Source organism: Plectropomus leopardus, chromosome 3, assembly GCF_026936395.1.
Source record: "Plectropomus leopardus strain MGB_pleo_1.0 chromosome 3, ASM2693639v1, whole genome shotgun sequence".
In the NCBI taxonomy this organism is placed as follows: domain Eukaryota; kingdom Metazoa; phylum Chordata; class Actinopteri; order Perciformes; family Serranidae; genus Plectropomus; species Plectropomus leopardus.
This window is the reverse complement of record NC_142178.1, coordinates 16,321,717-16,342,289: the sequence shown is the minus strand read 5'-3', so window position 1 is coordinate 16,342,289 and position 20,573 is coordinate 16,321,717. Positions and strand designations below refer to the sequence as shown.

At 41.0% G+C, this 20,573-nt stretch overlaps 1 protein-coding gene across 1 annotated transcript in view; it reads right to left on the bottom strand.

Moving 5' to 3' along the window:
* Positions 1 to 20,573, bottom strand: part of pkd1a (polycystic kidney disease 1a) — a 162,140-nt gene that overhangs the window by 20,239 nt on the left and 121,328 nt on the right. Inside the window, exons 29-51 of the mRNA XM_042484667.2 lie at positions 17,814 to 17,966; positions 15,237 to 15,377; positions 13,999 to 14,320; positions 13,385 to 13,601; positions 11,709 to 11,868; positions 11,462 to 11,614; positions 11,191 to 11,335; positions 9,742 to 10,077; positions 9,517 to 9,605; positions 9,031 to 9,346; positions 8,305 to 8,479; positions 7,902 to 8,166; positions 7,629 to 7,824; positions 6,823 to 6,993; positions 6,593 to 6,736; positions 5,794 to 6,004; positions 5,583 to 5,709; positions 5,375 to 5,485; positions 5,025 to 5,074; positions 3,831 to 4,045; positions 3,608 to 3,686; positions 3,355 to 3,470; positions 1,316 to 1,518 (exon numbers count right to left, since the gene is read on the bottom strand). Coding sequence (XP_042340601.2) covers positions 1,316 to 1,518; positions 3,355 to 3,470; positions 3,608 to 3,686; positions 3,831 to 4,045; positions 5,025 to 5,074; positions 5,375 to 5,485; positions 5,583 to 5,709; positions 5,794 to 6,004; positions 6,593 to 6,736; positions 6,823 to 6,993; positions 7,629 to 7,824; positions 7,902 to 8,166; positions 8,305 to 8,479; positions 9,031 to 9,346; positions 9,517 to 9,605; positions 9,742 to 10,077; positions 11,191 to 11,335; positions 11,462 to 11,614; positions 11,709 to 11,868; positions 13,385 to 13,601; positions 13,999 to 14,320; positions 15,237 to 15,377; positions 17,814 to 17,966 — 4,095 coding nt within the window. The remainder of the gene's footprint in view (positions 1 to 1,315; positions 1,519 to 3,354; positions 3,471 to 3,607; positions 3,687 to 3,830; positions 4,046 to 5,024; positions 5,075 to 5,374; positions 5,486 to 5,582; positions 5,710 to 5,793; positions 6,005 to 6,592; positions 6,737 to 6,822; positions 6,994 to 7,628; positions 7,825 to 7,901; positions 8,167 to 8,304; positions 8,480 to 9,030; positions 9,347 to 9,516; positions 9,606 to 9,741; positions 10,078 to 11,190; positions 11,336 to 11,461; positions 11,615 to 11,708; positions 11,869 to 13,384; positions 13,602 to 13,998; positions 14,321 to 15,236; positions 15,378 to 17,813; positions 17,967 to 20,573) is intronic.

Genomic DNA, 20,573 nt, shown 5'->3' with positions numbered 1-20,573 from the left:
GACAGGGTGCTGTATGCCAGCTGAGGTGAGAAAGGCAGGAAAAAGATTGCAGACTGGTGGGACTCAACTCCTTTCGACGGGGTGTCTGTAAGGTCCAGAATCAATGTGTACAGGATCCGGGACAGTGTCACTGGAAAAGAAAAGGTTGTGCAAAAAAACATGCTGCTCCCAGTTATTTTCCTGGTGTTTCCTGGGCAAGATGAAAACATGGTAGTCTCTGGAGAGTGGCAGTCCAAAACAGCAAGTGGCAGTTCTCGGAGCTTCATTATGGATAATCGAGGGGATGCTCAAACACGCACCATTGACTGGCTCATGCAGTCGCCAGTCCAAGCAGCAGCGGATGTGATTGGTCCGGGAGGAGATAATCAGTGATGCCTTGCCAGTGGATGCCATGGAGAAAAGCCTGTCAGAGGAGCTGCCGGACCGTGTTCCTGATGACTCTGAACATGACCACAGCATGCCTACATACACTGATGCTTCCCCAGTACCGGGCACAGCACACTTACCTGTCAGTTCACCCATTGCCCTTGGTGACGCCCTCTCTCTCCATCTGAGGTTGAGTAAGAAGAGGTAGTTTGCACACATTCACAGAGCACACAAGCCCCTCCAGGTTTCACAAGGTATGGGAGGAGCATTAAGCCTCCAAATAGGTTTGTTTGCGAGATGTCAGGTAAGAGATTTGTGGAAAACACAGTACCTTTGATGAGGACTACTTTTGGTGTCCATAATGTGTGCGTAGCGTTTTAAATGTGAAAAGTGGCATTTTTTTCTTTTTTTTTGGTCCTTGTTAATTTTTTTTATATTTTTCGGTGTACTTTACTCATAACAACCTTACCTAATTGTTTTGAGCCAAGTTGTGATATATTTTGTTCTACAATTATTCCTTTAGCACCTAAAACGTTCACTTTTGGTGTAAAACTAGCTTAATTATCCATATGTTCCATGTATTATCCAGACTGTTATCCCGAGACTAATGAAGATTTTCATTGTTATACCACTGTCATACTGTGTTTACAGAACGTACTGTGCATTATAGAGACCAATAATCCACCTGATCGCCTGTGGTGTGTAGAAGTATTTTGGAGCTGCATCTCATCTCATCACATGAAGTTGTGACCAATCACAGGTGGCACAACCAAAGTAACTTTGGAAACTGTGGTAGTCAGCACCAAGGAAAACAAAACGTAAAGCTGTATCCACTTTAAAATAAAAAAAAAAAAAAACATGCAACATGGTGTAAATCTAGAAAAAACATATGCATGTGTGCATTCAACTAGAATCTCTGAGAAAAAAATGTGTGTTTCTGTGTGTCTACCTTAATTGGCTCCAACAGCAGGCAGGAACAAAGGAAACTGGCAAAACAGGAGATGAGCCACATCATGGCCATGCGTTCACTAAACCCATGACCCGCCCATATCGACACACCATTGGCCAGAGCAATCCCTGCCCAGCTGCCCCACAGGGCAGTACGTCCGCACCACGGAGGAAACCTTCTGGGACGACACACGTCTGTCACAACTGGAGAGGAAAAAAAAAAAAACGTTGTAAAATGAAGTAATGCAAAATGTAAGCAAAGGTAGCAGACCAGAGAGGATATGAAGGTCTTAAGAGTTAAAACAAAGCAGATAAAAGACACAAAGAAAGAGACTGCTGAGTATATGGATTCTATTATCTGCTTTCTAACAGTTTAAATGAACGGAATTTGCATTTTTTAATTATCCTGGCTGATAAATATTTGAAGGTTGTTTCACACTTCACAAAAAGGAAATCCGTTCTTATAAACGTTCTTAACCCAAAAGGACTGCAAAGTCTTTTTGACAAACCACGAACAAATGAATCAACTTCCCCAAAGAAGAATAAATTATGCTGTCAGAACTTTGGACCCAGCATCTCAGTGCCAATTTATTCTTTTCTCTGGCAACAAAAAAACTTGTTTTGCTTATTAAACATTCAGACAGCAAAATCAAAGCAGAATTGGTTTCACGTCAAAACATAACGGCCCAGGCACTGGGATCATTTATTTTTCAAAGTGATGATTCGACTTTGCTCTTTACCTAACGAGAATTACAATTCTTATCCTAAAACAACGGGGTGATTCATGTGTCAAGAGCAAAGCACGCAGAGCAACAGCAGAGCAGTCTGCAGATAATTGATCTACGAGGAGAGTAACTTCGGATGCAATTTAAACTCTAATTAGAGGATCTTTTACAAAGACCTTGTTGTTGTGATGATATTTCAGATCTTATTTAATTGGAAGAAAAAAGATTTTTTGCGGCTGCATTTATTTGAGAATTGACAACAAGTACCTTGCTGTCATTTTGTTTGATAAAACAACCCTGAACCTAAGATGTAGGACCATTAGCACAAAGATCAAATAGACTTACCATGGCATTTTCTGCAGATCTAACTTGTTAACCAGTTCAGATGAAAACAATACAGACCAGGTCCAGTATTTATCAAACAGCCATAGGGGACTTTTAAAGTTAAAGATAAAGGCAACAACCAAGAATAAAACTGTTTTTTCTTTTTAATTAAAGAGATAAACTGATTTTCAGTAAATATATCAAATACCATTGGCCATGGTGAGTAATGTGTTATCTGAAGCAACATGTATTAATATTTTAAACATGTTTTTTTTCATTTATGAATAATTCTGATATTGATTTTGCCTTCAATCACTTACATATTTTCATTACTAAAATGTATTATGTACAATTTGGTGCAAAATGACCCTTGTCATGTTTTTATTCAGCTAGTTCGTCTACCAGAATAATTATTTTTTCTGACCTTGGCTTTGGTTTTATTTTTCTTCCCATTCCCATTATTCTATTATTTAATCTTCATTCAAATATTATTGTAAAATATGAGTATATGGTGATAATTTCTCAAAAGTGTAAACTAGATGGCAGATTTAAGGCAGTCCTTTCTTCTGATAAGCTGTTCTGACCATACATAATGATAAGGTGATCACTTGAGAGTTAAAGGGTTCCCAAACATTTTTATGGACAAAATTTCAAAACTTTTCCATGACTTTTCAAGGGCCCATAATAGTATTTTTTCTTTTTATTTTTTTTTTATTTTACCCCACTTGACACTATTTTGATACTTTTACCAATTATTATGGTTTATTGACTTACTTAAGATATTTCAAGAAATAACATTAGAGTTCAGAGGGTTAATATATTTCATATACACATACCACCCACACTGTTGTGATACACAGCTGGCTGAAAATTGGCAAACTGTACTTTTAGTATAAGTCTTGAGGTCTGACAAATTGAGGCCCTGAGTGCTGTGATGATATTTGATTTATAATTCAAATAAGTAATGCCTCACACACATTCAAACACACACCTGTATTTGAGGTGAAAGCAGTTTTTGGTGGGTCTCTTCTCACAGATTCTAGAGGGAGAGGCTCATTCAGCTTCGGGAGGAGAATCACTTCAGTCTTGTCTCCTAAAATGCTCGACCTGACACACACAAACAGGCAATGAAAATAAGAAGACAGATAATGATAATTCAAACTTAAGCAAATGCACAAATATTCCAAGTAAAGCCAGTGTTTCAATTTATCTTATAATGTACATTATAAAATATTCAAACTTACAGATCAGCCATCTCACTTTCGTCTGCTTGAGGAAAGAAGTTTTGTCCATCTGCTAGGATGTGTTTGATCAGGTCCTCGTCTGTGAGTGAAAGGCAACACCCTGGACTTCACATATTGTACAAAATACAACCAAATGCTTAATATATTCAATAAAATGAGTAGTTGTTGGTGGAAACGTGAACAACAGGTTCAACACGTTTAAAAGCCTTCCTGCTTTGGTTACCTGAGGAGGTGAAGTATTTGTTGCGTTGTTCCGTCCCCTCTTCGTCCTCAGGGTTAAAGGTCATGTCTACACCCAGGTGCCTGCTCCCCTGACCCCTCTTGAGCCTGGGCAGCCCTGCCCCATGCCCCGCCCCTCCCACTACAGACACATCACTCAACAGCTCCGGCCAGTCCCTGTCCTCCAGCTCCTCCTCTGCCATGCACCAACTCTCCCCACTGAAACACACAGCGCGACATAATTAGCAGAGGCAAAAAAAAAATCAGCAAATCATTCTTCTCTGTCTCCATTAAAACCTACCAAACAATCAAGTTTGTCAGAGGAAAATGATAAATAACAGGAGACTAAGTGCTGAGAGACAATTACTGGCCTTTAAATGTTTAGTTGTTTTGAGACTAATATAAAAATGTTTGTGATCTTTTTTGTGTCTTTAAGAGCACAACATTTTAAATCACAAACCACTGTGATCCATTTGATCAACATTTCTGTAAATGTGCCAGTGTTAGCTGTAGTTCTCTGGCAAGATGTTTTTAAACCTATTAAATGATAAAATTCACAGAACAACGACAGCAGATCATCAAAAAAAGACAACAAAAGCAGTGACAAACAGCAACTCCCAAGACAGAACACAAGCCAAGCGAAGCAACAAGAAACAGCAGAACATCAGTACAAAACAATAAGAAAGCAACAACAATCAGCATTTTAGCACAGATAGCCATGCTCGCGGCGTGAAGCAACATCACAGTTGAGCATTACATGCGGACATGCAGAACAGCAATAACACCAAGAAACAACAATAGACAGTAAGATGAGATAAAATACAATTCATGACTTAGATCTTAGTAAAATGTTAAAAGATGCAGTAAAAGGTTAACAATATGTTAATATGTGCTGACATGCATACCATGCAACACAGTTATTTATTTATCTTTTATTTAACCGGAAACACCTCTTGAGATTAAAAATCTCTTTTTCAAGAGAGGCACAAAAGTTACAGACAAGTTAGCCAGGTTGTTAATAAAAGAGATATTATATACATATCCATCCACTTTTCTTTTTATTATTAAGCACATTAGTCTTGTATTTTCTCTTACCCCTGCTTCATCTGACAGCTGGCAATTACACTCGACGTTTGTCTTCCAATAACTAAAGCTATGAATTATCTAAATGCACTGTCATGGAAACGAAGCGTCTCACCTTTTGGTTGATGGAGTTGGCAAATCCACATTGGTTTCCTCTGAGTTAGTCTAAGAGACAGAGAAGAAAAGATGATTGATAGATAGATAGATGGAGTAAAAGACAGAGAGAGAGAAAGAGAAAGACACTAATGATCTCACATGGGGAAAGCATAACATTTTTTACTTTCTTAAGGGCACTGTTTCCTTTATTCTTAAACAATCACCAGAAAAAAACCCAAAAAACACTGGGAACTCTATCAATTTTAGATTGAATCTACAATGACTTTAAAAAAAACATTAAGGTATCTGACGTAATGGTAACAGGCATGATTCAATTTTATATCCCCGTCTTTTCCCATAAGACTTTACCTCGCCATTAAAAAAGAGGAAAGAACTTCCAGCCATGGAGTCGTCCAGGAAGTCGTCAATCTCCACTGACTCCTGATCCACTTGTGGTGGGACCTGCTCCACGGACACGCACTATTGTTGATACACACAGAAAAAAATCAGCTGTTTGGCCCATGGGAGGCATTTAAAAAACAAGATTGTGTCGTTTTTTTGTGCAGGTTTGTGTTACCGTGCTGCGGCTCATTCTGAAGAGCGTGAAGACGAGCAGGTAGAGAGGGTAGACGACGAGACAGGTCACCACACCTGCTGCCACTGTCTCGCCGTTCAATGAAGAAAACCTTGACACTGCCTGCGGGCTGCAAAACAAGATGGCATTGAAAATATAGCACCAAATCAGCACTTTGTAATGTGGACACAAAGAAGGGAAATACATTGTATACCTATATCTTTTGTCCACCACAATGCTGTACCACAGACTGTTGGCCAACACAAAGAGCTGCAGTAACAGAGCGCAGCACGTGGCTCTCTGCAGGCGGGTGAACGGGCTGCGGGGCGGTCTCTCCCACAGCGACAGCCACAGGTGACTCTCGCTCAGCGCCCGCTGCAGCTCACACCGCAGACGGCGGGGCAGCTGACGAAGCACAGCCTCCTCTGAAGGAACCAGGAAGAAACACAATGCAGTGAAGAAAGCTACTGCAGATAGTGGATCTTATTATAGTCTTGAGTCATATGACTTGGACTAATGACTTTAGACTCGACTTGACAAAATAAAAAAGAATTCACTTGGACTTGAGCCTTTTTACTTGGAAATAATTGATAACTTGCCCCAAGTCAATGAGAGTTAGTTAAATACAGCAGGACTTTACAGAAACATGCAAAATGTATTGTGTTGCGATTTAGTTAATAGTGCTAAAAGCTATGAAAGTACAATATTAGCAATAGTCTTTTATGATTATGTTCGGTTGCATTTGTTTAAAGAAATAAATACACTTTTTTAAAAAGTATTAATATTTTTTGAGAACTTCATTTATTATTACTTTGTTGTTCAAATAGCATTACATTTGGCAAAAAGTGCATTTTGATTGGTTTAGGACTAGGATTCAGTGTTTAGGACTTCTGCATTGGCTTTGGATTTGTCAGACTTGACTTGGGACTTCGCTCTAAGACTCGCGACCTATTTGTGACATGTAAAACAATGACCCGGTTCCTCCTTTGCTAATTACGGTCGTAGTTTCTTACCTGTGGCTTCCACCTCAATCTCCACCCGTCCGTCAGTTCTCTCATTGTCCACTGACAGCCACTCCTCAACCAGGAAGTAGTAGCTGCTTCCTGTCTGCAAATCTTTGACCAAGACGTATTGCAGCATCCACGCTGGGGACAGACCTGAGGTACGTTTAAGAAATGATGTTTACAAGAGATTTGTCCAAATGTCAGCTGGTTCAAGTTTGTGTGTGCATGTGAATCAGTACCTTTGTTGTCGTGCCAAATTCGTATTTTCCAGATACTGCCCAGGCTGGTATCCGTGGCGATATGAAAGATGTCCAGAGCGTTGCGTGTGAAAGCTCCTCTGCTGTCGAGATGGCGGTGTCCGCTGCGGCTCTCACGTCCATGCAAACTGATTCCCACATGAGCCGTGGTGCCTGGAGGGACAGAGAGAGGTGCACTATATCGACCGGTCCAACAAATCCTGAGCTTGCAGGACGATGCTGTTTGGCAGAGTGAAGGCTCTGTGAACAGGCCTATAGCTCGTTCTCAGTTATTCACCATGAACTCTTCCTGTGAGATTCTGAAAAAGTACATCTTGAATAATCTTGAATAATCTAATCTAGTAGCAACATCGCTTTTCTTGTGCGGCTTTCAGGCATCTTTCACAAGTTTTTAGACCTTTGAACCTTAACGAATTTGGTTTGATTTCTTCAACATAAATAGGTAAAAAGGCAATGAGCAACTTGGCAAAAGATGCTCCAGAAATCGCAAGACATTAGTTGATTTAGATAATGGTTTCTCAAAATCTACGAAAAAATATCTCAGGGAAAAAAAAGAAAAGAGGTGAAGCTTTGATGACCCCTTAATGGGCGTTCGGTCCCCCAGGTTGGTAACCACTGGCTTAACATATTAGTAAATGCAGCGAGAAGTGTGTAGCCAAATGTAATGGCAGAAGTATACTGTATATGTTTTATCTCAAATGTACTTGTGTAAGAGTAAAAAGTATTCTGCAAAACTACAAATGAACTACAACTGCTGGTAAAAGGTAAAAGTGTCCTCATTGACTCACCTGCCCCACGGCTCCAGCCAGTCTTGACCTGGACCTCGTACTTGAAGAGTCCATCTCGGCCGCAGAGTGGCACCACACCAGCCCGGCGTAGATCCAGCTGGTCCAACTTGTGCAAGACGGCTGCTGCCACAACATAGCTCAGTAAGCCCAACACACACACCAATAGCACGACCAGGCTCGGTACTCCAGAACGCTCCTGAAGGAAAACAAAAATGTTTTAAAGTGTGTATATGTTGCATGGGCACAAAAAATGCTTGTTTTTGTGATACTGACTGGCACTTTAAAGCTGATGGCGTTGGCTGGTACAAACAGGCCTGCAGCGAAGGCTGTGAGGTGCCTGGTGCGACAAACAGCTCTGCTAGCGTTGGTTTCTGCCAGTGGCACCATGCCATCTGTTCGCCACTGCTTCTCACTCTCACTGAAGTACTGACACAGAGAGGCAAACACTCCGACCTCCAGACGAACATCCACAGGCTGAGAGCTGGGGCTGCACGGCGTGCTCACGTTGATGAAGTAGTCAAGAGTGGTGTCGTACAACCTGTGCGGCACAGGATGAAGGGTTGTTACACATTGTACAGAAAGTAAATTAATTGCTTGGTAACGTGAGAGCTGTTAATGGGCCCACAGTTGTCACAAACAATAGTAAATAATGAGATTACAGTGGATGAGCTCTTACTCTGGTGACAGGAAGAAGGTGTACTTCCTGTGGTCAAGATCTTGCCCCCTGGTCATACTGAGTGCGATACGTTTTTTGTCTGTGCAGTTGAACTCATTGGGTGTGTCATGTGAATGAAGGTAGGCTGTGATGTATGGCTCCACATCCTCTTCTATTTTATTTGTCTTTGTGGCATCTGGATAATGAAAAGAAATAATAATGAGAAGAATGAAACTGGGCTGGTAAAATCACAAATAAAAGTATATAAATGTATTTTATAAAGTAATAAGGATTACATTTTTCAATTTTCAATCAAAGGAAGCATGCTGACAGAACGGGATGTTATATGAGTCACAAAGTTCTCTTTAACCTGTTAGTGATGCTGATGCATCTGTGGATAGTATATAATTCGGGCCATAGCAATATGCTGGCCAGCTCTTTGAGAATACTCATAGCCTGTCTCATGCTACAAGGGGTACCAGAACAACACTGCTTTATTCATTATTGATCCCTGAGAAAAAAACAGGATTCAACACCTTCCAACAGTACAAACAAAAGTGAGAATAATAAAAATTAGGGGCAACAACAGGTCCGTCTCTTTTGTGATGCAGTCCAAACCAACACTACCTGTGTTACAATTTCAAAAACTTTCCCTGCACAGTTTCAACAAAAACTGAACACTGAAAGCTTAACCAATACGTGTGTTTACTGTATTGAATACATCATATAATGATATAATAAACTAACCCTCCAGAGAGGTAAAGTTGAGCTGCACAAACAGTCCCGCCTGTCTGTTGGTGTTTCCCGTGCTGACCCTGACGATGACGGAGTCGCAGTGGCTGATGTTAACAGCTCCGGCTGCAGGGACCCCTCCGGTGCCAGAACCCTCAGGACCTGCTTCTGCTACGCTGCCATTGTTAACAGCCACAGTGATGGCTAGACTATCATCCAGTCCGGAGATGGGAATCTGGGTGCCATTTTCAGTGCGGAACTCCATGGATGCCACCTCAGTGGAGACGGTGTAGTTCGCCACGTAATTAAAGGGGAATGGATTGGACTCAACCTGGTGAGGAAAGGAAGACATAGTAACAGTGGATGAAGTCAGATCTGATGAAGTGAAGGGTGAAACACAAAGACATGGAAAACAAAAAAAGACCACTTTAGACAACTTATTGTATTGATGAGAGACTTAGACTTAGTAGTTCTGTAGTCCGGGTAGTTCTGCCTTGTCACCTGAAACAATAGCTGCATGATGCTGTTTCCTGCAGCTGCTCTGCCAAGACTGTAGTTAAACGCTCTGGGGATAGAGAATCGCTGGCACTCTGGGAAAATAAAAGAGGAGAGAAGAAAAGAGGATGAAACAGTCATATGAACTATTATGATGAATGCCTTTTTACTGTTTATGATGTTCAGAAACATAATGTAACATTCATCAGGTCACTTAGCACACAAGCCTACCTGGACTGTTGTTTCCATGGTAGCAGAGCAGGCTCTGGGGGTCCGCCAGTTTTCCTGTGGCGGCGATCTCAGCTCCCCTCAGCACAAGCGGCTCCTCGTTGAGCACGCGAGCATGCATGAGGATCAGCATCAGGACCGAGGACAGGCTGTAAGCCTTGGCCGCCACTCGCAGAGGGTGCGGCTCCAGTGAGGAGGGAGACGGGTCAAACAGGGTTCCTACTGGCTCCTCACCGGGGGAGGCAAAAGAGGTGGTGGAGCGGGGTGGGAGTGAATCCAAGTAGGCAGGCTGGAGGTAAGACTGAGATGTTGACTGGCTGACCTGATGGATCAGATCACCTTGAGAGAAGGAAGTGAATACAAGATAAGGTCAACAGCCAAGACCTAGACTTAGTGCCTCACGGATGTATGTCTCCACAAACTCATCGAGTTGCAGTTAAAGTTTACATCCATGTCAGTGAAAACATGGAAGCTTCACGCACATCTTTCCCCCAGCATAGATGATCTATACAATCAGAGCCTTAAGGTGGACACCCAAAATTAGTTTCACCAATTCAGCAAATGTCGAAAAAATGTTTCCCTCTCTGTTTCTGAGTTATGGGGTTGAGTAATGGCCAGAAAATGGTTTTACAGAACATTATAGCTGACCTTTGACCCCTTGGATATTAAAGTTTAAAACTTCACAGTTTTTTTCCTCTTAGATATTTGTGTGAAATTCTTTAATAATTAGAGTTTTAGCCAAAAACATGTTTTGTGAGATCACACTGACCCTTGACCACCAAATTCTAACCAATTAATTCTTGATTCCAAGTGGACGTTTGTGCCAAAGCCAAAGAAATTTTGAGAAGTTCAAAGAAGTTCTTGAGATATTGCATTCATGAGAATAGGATGAACAGATGGAGAGCTATCTCTGGCACTGAGGCATAAAAATAAAGTTAATAAAGTTACAGCTGCACAGTTTTACTGTGGTTTGTTTTCTCAACAACCAACTATAAATCTTCCAAATGAGGGACAGAAAGAGTGGTGCGTATATGGTGTTAAGGGCTTTTACAACAGATGGTTGAAATACTGTATACAAAGGTCTGCATGGTAATAAGGTTGACTAAATGATATGGATCCAATACAACAAGTAACAAAAATACAGTTATATTGTGACCAGGAGGAGCAGTTTTACAGCCTTATAACACAACATAAATAAACGGGTTATGTCTATATTTTATAGCAGCCATTGTTTCTTGGTCTCTTATATTTCTTGATCTTTTATAGACCAAGTACGTGATTTGGTTATAAGCAACAGCCCTGAGAAGACATTAACCTCCACTTAGCAATAAACATAAACATGATTAAAAGCTTTGTTACTGGCTCCTGAATAATGTTACTTTCATTCACAACAACACTGTTCTGGAAAGATGGCAACACTTGCACAGACACGCAGAAAACTTTCTCTCTTACCCATGATGTTCAGGATGTTGTCAGCTATCTCAGTAGGAGTAACGGTGCCCTGCTTGGTGTCAGTTTGCAGTATCTCAAGCATGGACTCCAGTTTGTTCAGAGTGCTGTTCTGACACTCCTCACAGATGAACTCTCGACTCACCGCCTGGAAAACATACACTTTGTTTACTTTCTTGACTACTATCTTTTGTAGCTTATACTTTGCCAGTTCCTGTCCTTTTCTTCTTTGCCCTCTTTCCTTCCCACCTCGCCTCTCTCTCATCCTGCTCACCGTGCACTGAGCCAAAGCAGCGGAGGTCTGCTGGATGTCATTAACAGTGGTCAGATCTAGAGCGGTCAGGGCTCTGGTGATGTTGCTGCGAACTCTGACTCGGAAACGACGCTCTTCCTGGGACACCCCCTCCAGTTCCTTGGTCTTCTCATACTGAAAAAAAAGAGAAAATACAGGTATAAGTGTGCTTCATGTATTATTAACATAAATGCATCAATAGATATTGCCTAAGCAAGGCCTCTCCTACCTCATTCAGGACTGTAATCAGAGCCAACGACAACTCTCGGACCCTCTGAGAGTCTCCCTGCTCCAACAGCTTTTTGAGTTTGCTGTCAGTCAGCTCAGACAGCCAGTGGGGAAGGCTGTTGTACTCAGGGGGCGGATCTGGCAGCACAACTTCAACTGACCTGGACGCAAACACAAAACAAACACTTTTACACAGAATATATATATATTTCTAGCTTTGCTATATTTTTGTGGACTTGGACGTATGTCCCAGGTGCTGATGGTTTCATTAATTGTGCTACTTAAAGTCCGGCTATCAGTCAAAAGGTCTACATTCACTGTTGGGAGACATATAGCTTTGTACCTATTTTCTGATCCTTTACAGGAGCTGCTGCTGAAACTTGTAATAGTGCTCAGTGATCTATAGATGCTAAATTCACTGGGCTACACACGATGTGCTGAAATGTCCTACTGTGAGGCACCAAGTCTAACCAAGAGCTAAACTTGATTAATAAGGACCTATTATGCATTTCCGTGTTTTCTGTCTTATATATGGAGTTACAGCGTGTGGTGTTCATATTCAATTTGGCCAGAGTTTCAAATGATGAGGTAAGTGTGTGTAAAAGTAACTCCCATGAGAAAAAACATCAGTTCAAAACCTCATCTGCTCCCGGCATGCTACTAAGTATTTACATTACATAGCCTACACTGCATAACAAAGCTACATGCTAATTTTAGGGAAACGTGGTTGCAGAGGTTGTAGATTTCTCCTTGATTGTGAATCATATTTCTGCTGCAACACGTCCAGTTGTGTTTATAGGCTTTTTAAAAGATTTTCTTTTGGCTTTTTGCATTTATTTTATAGGACAGTGAAACAAGTGTAACATGCAGCAAATGGCCGTTGGCTGGAATTGAACCTACAGCCACTACCGTGAGAACATAGCCTTTGTACATGGAGTGCCCCAGTGTTTAAAAGCTTTTATTGGTGAATTTTCACAGTAGAAAGTGCCACTTTTCTTTTTTAGCGCCATTCTCCAAAAGGAAGTACACTTACACATGTAGTAGCTACAGATAACGCCAGAGAAACATGTAATACTGGTTCCCGGTGTTGCTGATTTCTCACTGATTTTGGGTTTTATTCCTGCTGAATTAGGAATAGAAGCTTTTATTGGTGATTTTCATGGTAGAAAGTTCTGCTACAAAATTGAGTGCTTTTGACCATTAAAGCAGAAGAAATCTCAAGTATGAACTTGAAAATGAACATAAGATTATTTTTTTGCATTTGCATTTTTGCCTTTAGATAGGACAGAAGATTGATAGCGTGAAAGGGGTAGAGAGAGGGGATGACACGCAGCAAAGGGCTGCGAGCTGAAATCGAATCTGCTGCGGCAAGGACACTGCCTTCATAGATAGTCGCCTGCTTTATCCACAGAGCCACCAGACACCCTTGTCCTCATTTAAATTTTGTGATGAAATTCTTTGACTTAACTTCTTCCACAGAAAAATCAGAGGTCAACAACAGGACAAAATCTTAGAGATGGTGGGGATAAATTGTACCTCTCAGAAAAACATCTGCAATACCCAGGCTTAGTGAGATTCAGTAATGGAAAGTAAAGAAAAACAGTGAGGTACTAAACCTTTTTTAATTGGTCTCACTTCTGCTTAACCGAACCAAACAATTGAGTAAAATGTAGTTACTTGTTGAGTGCAGTGATGGCAGCTCCCTGGTGGTCCTCCACTGTGATGGATACGGCTACACGGTTGCGGGCTGAGCTGAAGCCTGGAGGCAGGAAGGCCGAGTGCTCCGGGCTGCTGCCTTTATATACACAGAAGTCCTCGCAGTAGTCTTCTCTGCAACGTGTCACCAGTAAACTGTAGAGCAAAGGAGTCTCTGAGACCCCCAGATCACTGTAACCTGGAGGCAAGACAGTGAGAAAGACGCACATAAGAAACAAGCTTGAACACGATGGGTTAGAGCATATTCATTCTGTAGTTCTAACAGTTACATACACTTTAAGATTTGCACTGATGATGACTTTATACTTAGTTTATAATTATGATGTTGCCAAGTTGTTCTATAAATGTATGATTATACATCACTGCTTGTTTGATTTTATGATGTATGGATGCTTTTTTTTTTACTGTGTCGTAAGGCGTCTTTGAGGGCTTTGAAAGGTGCCTATAAATAAAACACATTTCTATAATAACAAACAAAAGTAGACTTTGGAAACAAGGGTAAATAAGGGGAATGAAGCAAGCATTATGTTGTTCATGTGTGTCTGACAGCAAAGCTAAAACTCTCTTCTTCCTACCTGAGCAGTTGAAGTGCACTCGGTCTAGCAGTGTGCGGAGACTCCAGCCTTCGCCATCTCCATCTCCGTACTCCACTCCCGCTTCCCCTCCGCCTCTCAAGTGACACTCCCCGCCGGCCGGGGGCATATTGTGATGCAGAGTGATGGAGGCGACGCCGTCGCCATCCAGACTGCCATCAGTCACGTGCAGGGTGAAAATGTAGGAGTCTTCGTGATGCAGCACACCCTGCCGCAGCACCAGATTCATGCCGTCACTTCCTGTGGTGGTGGAGGAGGAATCTAGGACCAGAATTTCGTTCTTCAGCGTCCTGGCACTCCAGCGCTGAGAGGCGGAGAAAGAGAAAGGTTTTACTTAAAGTAAAATTATATATCCTCCACATATTATATATTTATTTTAATATATTTCTTACCGAAATTAATTAGAGGCATAAATACATTAAATGAGCAGCACTAAGCTTTCATTAAAGCTAGGGACAACTTCTTGTTTCTAAAAATTTGTTTTGATGTGTGCTTTCCGGTGTTTGTGGGTTCAGTACAAACGTGCTCCAGTTAAAAAAGATGAATGACTCATCAGAGACAAGGCTATAACTGTCCCACATTAATGCTTTCAGCATGTTTCTTTCCTGCTATTTGGGGCAGAAAAACAGTTATGTTGAAAAAGGACGACAGTTTTAAAAAGTGCTTTAGACTGTTTTGAACGTCGCAAGGTAAACATTCTAAATTGTTTAAAGTGTATTTTCCAGTTTCCTGTTGTTGTTGTTTGTTAAGGTAGTAGCTGACAGAAAGTAAATAAAGGCCAGAGCTTTTGCCCTCACAAAGAATAGTAATAAAACATATAATAAGTCTTTACTTAGTTACTTCGATGACTTTGCAGTCAGCTGGTATGCGCAATTTGAGACCTGCTGGAATGACTCAACAAGTGTTTTGTCTTTCGAATTATTTCCTTGTGTTAGTAAGGACCAAACATATTCTCTGTGGGTCCAGTTATACAATGACCTCATTCTCACACCCACGCACTACTGCATCACAAATCCCAGGGAAAGTCTTAATAAAGACGAGAGGTGGAGCAGGGGGACAAGAAGGATCTGGAAAAGTTGATTTCATTGTTGCTTCTGTGGTGCAGTGACCTCATTTTGCTGTTTAGCAGAGAGATATAGATGTGAAGTTTGTGTGTGTGTGTGTGTGTGTGTGTGTGTGTGTGTGTGTGTGTGTGTGTGAGAGTGTGTGTGTATGTATACCCCACGGTGAAAGCCCTGGCAGTTGGTGCAGGTCCCTCTGAGGTAGACATACGAGTTCTGGCTGACCTCGTAGATGGACTGGGCCTTACAGGAGACGCACTCCAGATACACCATGGGAATATGGCCGCTCTGGACGAGCACCTGTCACACACAAACACATAAATGCTGTCATATGTTAGCACTTCAGGTAGGATGCAGTCAATCCAACCTCAGCTGTAGTTTCTCATTCAGTTTAAATTTCCATCACAGGCGCTTTTACGCTTTTACACACTTGCAAAAGTTTACGCAAGGGAACAACAACTTTAGATTTGGGAGAAATCTGAGTAATCATTCAATTGACTATTAAAATGACGGTTAATACTAAGATTGATGAGTGTGACATGAATAAAAAGAGATATAAGTTAAGCAAAAACTTCTGGTGAAACGTGTGAACCAACGACAGTATATAAAGATGGAGTCTTCGTCCCACTGTACAAAGATGAAGCCAATACTTCCTGCATATGGCCGCTGCAATCTAGCCTGCACAGTAGCAGCTGGGGGTTGTGGTGTATGGGCGGTATGGAGGTCCTGCCCATACACTCAACAGCACAACTGCAACTGCAAGCAGCGCCATAGACCACGAGCACCTCAACTGACACACACACACACACACACACACACACACACACACACACACACACACACACACACACACACACACACACACACACACACACACACACACACACACACACACACACACACACACACAGCCATTAACTGTGACATGGCACCCCCTTCTCACAGCACCAAATAACGAATTAAAACCAAAAAGAAACACTTGAACAAACATCATGGTGATAAGTACTCCCTTAAATGACATAAACCATCCTTGGGAAAAATGTATATGACATGTACTTTGAGTTCTTAGTTTGGCCCATGTCCCATTTATTACCTGTCCTGCAGCCAGCCACCAAGGGGCGATCGAGATATTTTGGCTTCACTTTTGGGGAGCTGTCATGTCGTCCATTTTTATTATACAGTCTATGATTGAAACATATTGAACTGACGACAGTTCAAGTAAAATCTCTCTAAATCTAAAACAAACAGGCAGTATATTGTAACACACATGTTCTCTATCTATCGATCCATCTGTCTAACAGAAGCTGAAAACACTGACTGTCCTCATTGTGACTAATCATCACTTCAATGAAACTCAAACAGCCAAATCAAACACAATTACTACTTTAACTACATCTTCCACTGTGGAAGATGTCTCTGTAAACACTCTGTGATTGCTGTGTGTCACAAATTACAGAGAGAGCCTCTGTTCTGATGCCAGAGTTCCTTCGAGTAATTAAGGGCAGAGTCAGAGTTTATAAAAGGCCAATGACAAATCAGTTCTAACTGGTTTAATGCTAGTGTAAGAAAAGACATATGAGGAACATGGCACTGTCCTCTGGTTAACAGTCCGTAACAGCGTCATTTAGAGGAAATATATTTAGAGGAAATATATGCCGTATATATAATTTTATATCACAGTAATAATTACAGTATATATCAGGATGCAGTAACTGTTCTTTGAGTTTATCAGGAGATGGTTTAAAATAACCATACAGTACTTCATCACATTTGATTGTTTTCTTCTTTGATTTCCAACCCTCACAGGAGAAAACATTTGAAAGTTATTGTTAAAAACAAATGAATCTTAACTGTAAAACTAGGGTTCCTCTGAGAACAATTTCCAGTGTTATAGGTTTCTGTATTTACAACTTCACACACCTCCTCTGGTTACCTTACAAAGAAGCTAGGTATGCAAAAACAGTGAAATCACACGATCAACTCCGAATCAAGAGATCAGGTCAGAATCTAGCTCGGATTTGCTAAATTTCGTGCTTCAAATATAAGTTGCTTATGGGGTTTTTTTTTTGATTGGCAAAGGAATTATTCACCCTGCTTTGCCTTAGTCTGTCTCTCATTGGCTTACCCTGACATTCCTACCCTAACTCTGCCGTTACTCTGAGGGAGAGCAGGGTGGGTCATGCCTTCATCATCCTAGGAAAAAACAAAAAGGCACACCCAACTGCTCTGGCACTAGAAACATATTGCCAATCTGTCGCACCATATACCTTCATATCACACAACTGTAACTGACGAAGGTCTGTCTTGTTTATAACAATTGCAATAAGCTGTCTTTGTTAGAGTTGGACGTATAAATGAGACAGGTTTATGGCCAATATAATCTTTATATGTAGTGTATCAGTGTTATTTTGGCCTAAAGATCACAAGAAATGTCAGAAATGCCAAACTAGGTTTGAGGTCATTTATCATATATACATACTACATAATATATATGTGTGTGTGTGTGTGTACTTTATGTACTGTATATGCTGTATACATATATAAAATTAAAAAAGTTAGGATTCAGAAAAAGAAAAAGAACAAAAATCCCATTTGTTTAACAGAACTTTTTCCTTCTTCTTTTTCAATTCAATTTATCATCTTGTAACTTGTTGTCGGGGTCCTGACCGGTAGGTTGGGAACCACTAACTTAAAATAAAAATATATTTATGTGGGCAGTTAAATGCGTGCACTTACAGTCTGCGTGGTGGACTCTGGTGCCATGCCGTCTTTGCTGATGGTCAGTCTGAAAGTGTATTCAACGCCCGCCTCCAGCTCCGAGCCGGAGATTCCCAGCACCGGATCGCTGGTTCCCAGGCCAAAGTTCAGACTGGAGCAGTGCTCTGCACCCTGCAAGCAGAAATTGGGAGTGAGAAATTGAACCTCAATGTTTTGCAATTCCCTCTTTACTGCACAAAAAACTGTAAGAACAATACGGTTATTTCAGGGGGCTGCAGCCATGATCTAACACAACAGAGGAGATCAAATCACACCACTATAACTACTAGAGAAATGACTCATAGGATTGGGTTTTAAACTCTCTGTTTTATAAAGCCTTACATAACCTGGCATCTTCATGTGTTTGTGATTATTTTCATGTTATGTTCCCCCAAGAACAGCTCCGCTACAAGACGTTAAGGGAGGCTGCTTTGTGTTTTTTGATGGAAGATATTGATGTGTTTACTTATTTCAGTAAAGTAAGTAAACAAAATAAAGCCATAATATTCCCATTGGTGTTGATTTTAAGGGAATACTTTACAAACACGAGCATTTGTATAACAATAAGTCACCCAGTGTTATGCTGAATTCATTACAAACACTTTTTCTTGCATGCTTCCACAGGGAACAAACCAACCAAAAATAGAGCAAATTCTTCATGAATTGGAGTAAAATTGGGCCGCATTTAATGGCGGCAACAGTCTCTCACAGGGACGAGTTGTGTGCCTGAGCAATTGCATGCGTTTGTACTCTGCTGTCCCATTAAAATCCCACCTTCCAGCTCATTCATTGACTAATTTGGCAAAAATGCATGCATTTGGGAAGGGCTGAGGATACAGATGAGACTTGGATTACACTGCATGAATTGTTTGAGAGTTTGTAAACAGATGTTTTGATTTAGATTTGCGGTGTTAAACGCAGACACCATTTACATCCATTCACCAAAAACTGTCTGTTTCTGGAGTCTTCATTCGCTGTGAAGGCATGTGAGAAAAAAAGTTTTCTTCATAAATTTGAGGAGACATAAGGTGAGAAATTGATATACAAATGGTCATTTTGGGGGTGCATAAAAGTCAACACAGTTCAAGGTTAATTATATTTTCTTCTGATTATAAACCAACTGTATCTTCTCCTACAATCATATTTGTATTTAAGGTCAGTACAGTGAAGAACATTTCATCAATTGTGTTCCTGTCTACGTCTTTTCTCTATCGTTTCAGCTCTGAGTCCTTCAGAGTGCAAAACTATTTTTCTCTTTGTGGTCACATGTGTGTCCTTCTCTTTCTTTATCAGCTGCAGCTACACAGCTGTGAGTGAGTGTGTTATGTGTGCATGTTGTTTATGTGTGTATTGTAATTGTCAGGGTGGGGAGCAAAGCACCAGCTGTGGAATGCTGAATTTATCTCTTAACAATTACATAACCCTTTAAATGCCTGTCTGCTTCGATGTACACATACACCCTCACATGCACACATGCGCGTGCACATGTACGCATCCACGCGCGCCCACACACACGTATGCGGACACACCCAGTCCATTGGGTCTTATATTGTGGTCTTTTGCTGCACAGGCAGAATGTGTTCCCACTCAGCCAAGGAAGCGGTGAGTGTGAAAAACACCAAATGAATTTACACTCTCACACACACATTCTTGTACTTCTATCTTTATGAGGACCATCATTGACATAATGCATTTCCTTGCCCCAACCCTAAATTTAACCATCACAATTAAATGCCTTAACCCAAACCTAAACCTAATCTAACCTGAACCTTAAATCCCACAAAATCCCTTAAATCTCTGAAGTGAGGACCAGTTAAAATGTCCTCACTTGTGTTTTGATCCTCATTATAAAGCAAGTACAAGCATGCACATGCACACAATCACACGTGCACACATGCACACACGTACAAGAGACACAATGAACTGAGTTCTTGTCTTCACATTAATGCTGCCAAGTCTCTCTGTAGGCAGCTACAGTATTCAGGACCAGATGACCGTTACGTAATTATTCCACAGTCCCTTTGCAGAATAGATTCTGTCCTCTAAACTCCATGAATTTGCTATTAAAGATAGGCCAATAAATCCTTGACAGCAAAGTATGGTTTAACAATCCAGTGCTATTTTATTTCTATTAGAGTAACAAGCCAAATGTATGGAGAATATATCGAGAGAGAGAACTCTTCTGAGTCCTCCTGCACCTGAAGATGTTTAAAAACACCACTAGTTCACTCTTCATTTATTTTTTTCCCAGATACACATGGAAATAATTTACTACTAAAGATGGGCAGATCATGAGACAATGGGCCGCTGGGCACGGATATGCAAAAGGCCCCACCACCTCTCCAGCACAGGAACAAGACACATAGACTTTGTGGTGGCTTTGCAACACTTTGTGGTCATTTTGAGTCTCTTCCAGGTTGGTAAGTTAATGTGAATGACATTTTGAAGGTGAAGACCGGGAGGGAATCCTGATGATTTGGGCCCCCAGGTTGGCCTGGTTGGCCCATTCAGTAACACATCCATGCTAATAAAAAACAGTTCAAATTGGGGCTGTCAGCGTAATCGCGTTGAGTTAATCGCAATGCCATTAAAGTTTGTACATAATGGTTTAATTTTTTTTAATCGCAGGCATTCCAGGCCAATATTCCTGTCTTTAAGAGGCTGTACCAGGCTGAGTTTTAAAGGTAGACTCATATGAAACTAGAATACCATATAAAATTAAATCAAATAGGTTAACTA